Genomic DNA, 7,549 nt, shown 5'->3' with positions numbered 1-7,549 from the left:
ATTTATCAACAAATTCAGAACCTCGTTAGAAATGACCTCCTTTGAAGTAATGTACACTAATCGTTGGTTTCTTTATTGGCCTTTCTAAATTTTAATTTTGATTTGGTAAAGCCCTCTTTACTTTCTGTGTTAATTTCAATTTTTTTTTTGTATTTAAAGACACTAGACACTATTGGTAATTATCAAAGACCAGTCTTCCCACTTGGTGTATCTCAATTATATACATTAGAAAATAACAAACCTGTGAAAATTTGAGCTCAATTGGTCGTTGAAGTTGCGAGATAACTATGAAAGAAAAAAACACCCTTGTCACACGAAGTTGTGTGCTTTCAGATGCTCGATTTCGAGACCTCAAATTCTAAATCTGAGGTCTCGAAAAAAAAATTGAGGAAAAATATTTCTTTCTCAAAAACTACTTATATCAACCTCTCCCCATCTCCCCATTACTCGTAAGCAAGTAAGGTTTTATGCTAATAATTATTTTGAGTAATTACCAATAGTGTCCACTGCCTTTAAAGCATGCACACGAAGTGAGGATTCTGGTCTTTGACAAATACCATTAGTATACCCTGCCTGTAGGAGTGCAGAGGAGGGGTGATTGCAGCCACACTCCTTTAAAGGAACATTATAAAATTGGTTTTTGCTAACAAAACAGTTGCTGGCAGTGTAAGCACATTATGTAATCCACCATCAATACATAAACTGACAAACCTGTAGAAGTTTGAGATCGATCGGCCATCTGGGTCACGAGAGAATAGTGAAAAACCGATTACAATTTTGCAATGCATCGATGCCAAAATAAAAATGAATAAAACGCTCACTGAGCGATAAACTCCAAACGCCAAGTTAGATTATTTATTTCGCATCAAATATGACATTTCAGACAGAAATATTTCAAGGGATGTTTTCAACTACCATCATCATTAGACCGTGTAAGTTTTATGTAAATCTGTGATCTTCACGATTTTTGTTTCTTACCAATTCTGTAACGTTCCTTTAAATTCCAGTCTTCTTATGGTAAACACAACAAGAAAGAACTTTCTATACATTCATAAACAGACTCAGAATTTCTACTTCAAAGATGTTCTTGTGTTTTTATTCAATACAAGAAGAACAAAAGCTACAAAGTTTTGTACAAAAAAACACTCATGCAAAAATAACACTTGAAAGCAAAGTCATCGTGGGCATTGTGTACACAGGTTTACACAGATAAAGTATTAATAATCACAAATCAAATCAGACCATTTATAAATAGTCTGTTTTAATTTCTCTTGCAAATTTGTTCTCTTCTTGCCTTTAGAATTATGCTACATTTTGTTATGATAAGAGGAAGGTACCATACAATATGTTCTTTTTTTCTGCAAGCAAGTGAACTTCTAAGACATCCAAATATTTTAAGATGCAAAAACGGAGGCCAAACCATCATTTGTTAGCCCCAGGTCATTATCACCAGATCTTTTTTAGCATCTGGGTCGAAATGTGAGACCATTCCCACTTTTTACACTCACAATGTTGGTCACTTTTGCCAGTAAGCAGGTAACCACAATTGGCAGCTATATTTTGTTTCATATCCAGGGTATTATGTTCTTAAAAGTCAGTGGACACTATTGGTTATTACTCAAAATAATTATTGGCATAAAACCTTACTCGGTAACGAGTAATAGTGAGAGGTTGGTAGTATAAAACATTGTGAGAAACGGCTCCCTCTGAAGTGGAGTAGTTTTCGAGGAAAAAAGTCATTTTCCACAAATTTGATTTCAAGACCTCGGATTTAGAAATTGAGGTCTCAAAATCAAGCATCTGAAAGCACACAACTTTGTGTGACAAGGGTGTTTTTTCTTTCATTATTATCTCACAACTTCGATGACCGATTGAGCCCAAACTTTCACAGGTTTTGTATTTTATGCATTTTATATGTTGAGAGACAGCAAGTGAGAAGACTGGTCTTTGACAATTACCAATAGTGCCCAGCGCCTTTAAAGAAAACAGTGAGTGACATTGTCTGTGTTAATTCCAGGAGGAGTTCATATGAAATAGAGTTTAATTTAATAACAACTTACATGTACAAAATACAGTGAATGTCTCTTTAACCTTTCCACCCCAGAAGTGTCCTGGGGCCGATTTCACAAAATAGCTAAGATTGATTTTACTGCAAATCAATCGTTGTTACAATGCAAATAACCAATGCTGACAATTTGTCTTGCTATGAATTTCATTGCCTTTAAGTTGCAATTAAGTTGGCCCAGTCTGCCACACCTCAGTCTTTAAGACTGTGTTTGTTGGCATGGCTGAATAAAATGACCTAAATTCATAAACCAGTATTGGTTACAGCACATTACCTGACCTTAAAATGACCTGAAAGTTCAAGTGGTGTCAGACCAAATCAAAGCTTTAAGTGGGCTTGTTGTATGCCTGCTTTGACTGTTTGTTTCTGGAACTTTAACTTTAGAGGTAAATTAGAGGTATTTTACATCTGAAAATACATTACAGTTCACATGACACTATAGGATAAAAAATGTGGACTGCTTTTACAAACGGATTGTTGAAATAATTATTAGAAATCTTAACACATGTCAACAGTGGTCCATTACTATCAAAGTTATGTCTATCGTGTGTGTTACCTCAAATCAGAAAGTGCATTTAATGTACTTTCAGAGAAAGAGGTACATTAGGGCCTAAAAATGTTTCATGGCAAAATTTGAAGTTGAGAAAGACTTCAGGTATGAAGCCTTTTTCAGGCACGATCCTGAAAGCACAACTTAAAGACACTGGACACTGTTGGTAATTATCAAAAACCAGTCTTCTCACTTTGTGTATCTCAACATATGCATAAAATAACAAACATGTGAAAATTTGGGCTCGATTGGTCGTCGGAGTTGCGAGATAACTATGAAAAAAAAAACACCCTTGTTACACGAAGGTGTGTGCTTTCAGATGCTTGATTTCAAGACCTCAAATTCTAAATCTGAGGTCGCAAAATCAACTTTGTGGAAAATTACTTCTTTCTCGAAAACTACGTCACTTCAGAGGGAGCCGTTTCTCACAATGTTTTATACTATCAACGTCTCCCGATTACTCGTTACCAAGTAAGGTTTTATGCTAATAACTAAGAGTAATTCCCAATAGTGTCCACTGCCTTTAAACGATGAATTGAGACAAAACTTCAACTGTAGGTTTATTACTTTATGCATTGGGATTCACCAAGTGAGAATGAGAATCGTTGACAATTACCAACAGCATACCCCTTGTTATAATCGCACTTGTATTGTAGGTCCCAGTCCTTCTGGATCACTGAAGGCAATTGATTTTGAAGGAATTGTGATCGGGATTCAAACAGATCGCAAAACACATTTTTAAGAAAACTATAACAAATCAATCCTTTTTAAAATTTAATAGACTTTTTATATTCTGTACACTTGTGAGTAAGATGATTAAAAAGTTTAAGTGTTGACTGTGAATAAAAAAGGTTTACACCAAATTAAATTGGGAACCACCAAAACTGGCATCTTTTCCAAAATCAAGTTTGAAATATAAAAACCTTCGTACCGTTGAACTGAAGTACTGAAAATCTGTTATACATGTAGTGGCTAATACTACCAACAATACTGTACAAATTGTGTAATCCAGGCCTGATGTGAGGCAATTGCCCCCTTGCCCCAAAGTCATAATGCCCCAAAGTCATACATGTAGTGCCCCATGAAATATTCCAGTAGAAATAAAAATGTTCTGCAATGTATTAAGTAGTTGCGATAACGTAACCCTCCTCCCGACGGCGAAGGAGGGTTACGTTATCACAACTATATATGTAGGTGCCATCAAGAAAAAATGCTTTGTCCTGACAAGAACAAAGTATCAAGCCTGTCACTTGAAACTTGATTACTTCCGGTTCTGAGTTATTTGTCTGTGTATTTTTGTACAAGTTTTTCACCAAAAGGTCTCCTGAGTTCAAGCATCATTCTAATAACAAGGTCTCTGATAATCATAACTACATGTACATATGTATAAAGTGTACTACAGTGTATGTAAATATCTGGTTAAAAATTGTGGTTGCTCCAAAAAACCACAACTACCACAGCAGCGTGTACATGCACATGGTTGTTTATATATACAAATATAAAGTTTGGCACAATGCACAGAAAATAAAAATGTACAGTTTGTTATCACTTTATCAGCGTGTTCAAAATCCAGTTCTACTCATCGACATTGTTCTGCCGTGCGTTGGTATGTTCTCGTACAAACTGTTCTGATGCGTCTTGTTCCAGTCTTGGTAGGGTGAAAGGTCATTGTACAGAAATGACTGTGGCACGGGAGGTTTTGTGTGCTTCATAGGGAGTGTTTGAACGTAGCACCGTCCTAGGCTATCATAGTGCATCAAGTCCGGACGCACATGACCGTAGCTGAAAGGGTTCTTGTTGCAGGAGGAGTGACCCCATGTCTGGGTCCGCACCGTCGCTCTGGCCATTTTAGGATGATGGTAGTTGAGGGTTCTACTGGACGGAGGGGGCGGGGGTGGTGGTGGGGGAGTGGGCGGAACCTCCTGGTAGATACCCTGATCGTCGATATTGGCTGAGCTCGTTCGTAGCGTGGTCTGGTGCTGCTGGTTGACGGTGTTTTCATTACCGGAGTGGACCACGACATGCAGTGTCGCCTGCACCTGTTGCTTCTGGCTTGATGAGGGGAGCGGTATGGTGGCGCTCTGTCTCGTACTCTCTGTGTCACTGTCGGTGGACTCGTACAAGTTGAGGGATTCTTGATGTGCGATTGCTCTGGTAGGGGATCCGGTGCCGGGTTGCTGAACATAGTGCATGGTCGTGAATTGCGAATCGCGACGCCTCAGTCTGGAGTCTGACTTTGTGGAACTGCAGCATGTCTTTGGGGTGCACACTACAATCGCGATCATGGTCGTCATCAGTATGACCGCACCAAGGATCAAATAAATGAATGGTCTGATGTCGAAGAACTTATTGTTTGAGATAGAGACAACGCCCTTCAGTGGAGGTTCAGTTAATACGTTGTCCCCTGTGTGAGTTGCTGTGGGTAGATCAGCAATACCTTCCATGTCTAGGAAAGTGCTGACGTTACCGAGTGATCCCTGCGCCCCTTGTGCCTCGCACACTATATGGATGCTCTGAGCAAACAACGACAAATCAGTTACTTGCACCGACCTGCCGCTCTCCCCAAGCACAAACCCTGGGGTCTCTCTCGTGATCCGCACACTGTTAGCATACCACGTGTAGTTAAACGCCGCCAGTCCAGAGTAGGTCACATTAGAGTTGCAGGTGAACACAATACGAGGATCGCTTCCTGGGCCATGCTTAGCTACTACCGTCTGCGTTTGGATGCGTAGTGGAGAGATGACGCTAAGCGGTCCAACCGTACAGTTCCGGCTGTTTTTCAGAGCGATTCCTGACGCCATACAAGATAGAATGGCTCCGCTATCCTCTGGAGTTATAGTCTTATGATACACGCTAATGGAGTAAGGGGTAGAAGTATAGTCAGCTACAAGATTTTCTCCTTCGCGCATCCACTGAAGTGCTACTGACGGTGTGCCGCCCATGGACTCACAAAGGAATGTCACTCTCTTGCCGACAACTAAGGTGCCCGTCCCATTGCGGACTCCACATATAGGATATTGATTCCCGGGTCTCTTGACAAGGTAAAGTGATGCCTTGGGAGTGAAGTAAGGACGTCCGTGATATTTGGGGAAACAAACGCACCGGTAGTCGCCCACGTCAGACTCTAACATGTCTTGTACCTGCAGGGAGTAGACGCCGGTGGATTTGTTCCCCAAGATAGAATAGCGTACTTGTATCCCGGTGTCGTTGGATACATGTCCGATGATTTGATGGTCCTGGCTGATGTAGAGTTGCTTGTCCGAGCGGTACCAAAACACCTTGTTGCAGTAGGACAGGGTGGTGTTCTTGAGGATGCAGGGGACCACCACTGTCTCTCCGAGGGCAACGTTAGTGTTTTGTGGTTCAATCCTGAAGGGATTTGCCATAGCGAGGTTTCCTCCACAGCACAAGAGTAAAGCCAAGATGCAAATTCCTGTGGTCGCCATCTTCATTTCGTGTCAGTTCTGCACTTAACAATCTCAAGATATCATTTCAGATTGATACAATGCGATTTCATTCGTAGTTCATGAGTCCGTCTTTGAGTGCAAAGTTTTCTCAACTTCTCTTTGAAAGTATTGTTTGCCCCAAGACAAATAGTTCAACCAATTCCAACGAATTGGGTCATCAGTAATGACTGCCAAAGTGTAAACTGGCTTTGCACTGGCTCTGCAATGCTATTTCAAGTAATCCAGGTTTTCCACTCTATAGCGGAGTTGATGAGAAAACGGTGGTCAATCCTTTCCGCCTTGAGAGAGAATTCCGACGCAGGAAGATATTTAACAAAAATGCTTCTCTTTTTTTGAAGACTACTTCCAAACACTGCCTAAAGCGAAATGCAGACTTAAGTAGGTTCAACCCTAGAGTTCAGACTCTGCAGCTGTTTACCAATCTAAGATGTCACTCCAACTATCTTCCAGTAAAAAGTCCAAAGTGACTTCAAATCTCCAACCGATATTTTCCACACAGTATGGCACAGCAGCTTTAGAAAGCATCTGGACACCAATGCTTTCACCTAACCCAATGAATTACTTGAGATTTTCTCAAAGTGATTACTTATTATGTAGCTACACTAAGCAAGGTGAGCCTGGGGCCACATTAGCAACTGCCCATCCTGGCTAGCTGTGTACACTCAAACAATGGAAGGATGTTTGCATGAGTGACAGAAAGGGAGGAGTTATAAATGGACTAGCCAATAGCAGCAAAGGACTCTGGTCATTATCACTGCTGGATGGGAAAGTGGGTGGAGCTTAAAAGTTTCTGCAGATGGACTTTACCATTTGGTGCAGGGGTGGTACACATGTACATTACATGTGTTGTACAGTAGTTGCATTGTGTACAGTTTGTACATTATTTTACACACTGTATGCATACAAATGAACTTCCAAGTATTGTCTTGAAGCAAAAGAAAAGTTACATGAACAATTGTTTCTTCTTGCTATTGAAGTTACAGTGTGAAGTACTGTGATATGAAGATTTAAATACCAGTATAGCCCTGGAAATTGTGTGATTTTCCTTTTACTTTGATTCGGGGTTGAACAATAGAAGAAAAACACATATTTTCCAGGGATATTTTTGTGAATCGTCATGTTCTATAACATCTTTGCAACCCTATTAGTTTAATAAGGAAGCAGGGAATTCTGTGCTTACGTCAAGCGTAGTTCACTGGTTAGCAGGGAATTTCTGCTTGTGGGCAAGCATACTCCCACATTACTAGGCATTCTTCACATACACAGCTAGCACAAAAAGATGGCACTTGCATGGTAAGCAGATAATTGTGATTGTGATCGTTAACACAGAGTTCAGCAGTACGCAGAGCCATGAAACTGAGCCCAGTCTGACAGTGACAATGAACGAGGGTTAATTAAAGGCATTGGACTTAAATGAAGCATCACTGTGGTGGTTAGAACAAACCGTTTATACAAGCGACCCCTCCC

General features: G+C 40.3%; 1 protein-coding gene across 1 annotated transcript; it reads right to left on the bottom strand.

The window, feature by feature from the left end:
* Nucleotides 1-3,073: 3,073 nt before the first annotated feature.
* On the bottom strand, nt 3,074-6,307 carry LOC117296793. The gene has a single exon (XM_033779850.1). The coding sequence runs from the start codon at nt 6,065-6,067 to the stop codon at nt 4,178-4,180; it is 1,890 nt and encodes a 629-aa protein (XP_033635741.1). The 5' UTR covers nt 6,068-6,307; the 3' UTR covers nt 3,074-4,177.
* Between the last annotated feature and the right edge of the window lie 1,242 nt (nt 6,308-7,549).

The sequence above is a fragment of the Asterias rubens genome, chromosome 11 (assembly GCF_902459465.1).
Source record: "Asterias rubens chromosome 11, eAstRub1.3, whole genome shotgun sequence".
NCBI classification, from domain to species: Eukaryota; Metazoa; Echinodermata; class Asteroidea; order Forcipulatida; family Asteriidae; genus Asterias; species Asterias rubens.
Note: the sequence above shows the minus strand (reverse complement) of the source record. Positions and strands in the feature narration are given on the sequence as shown.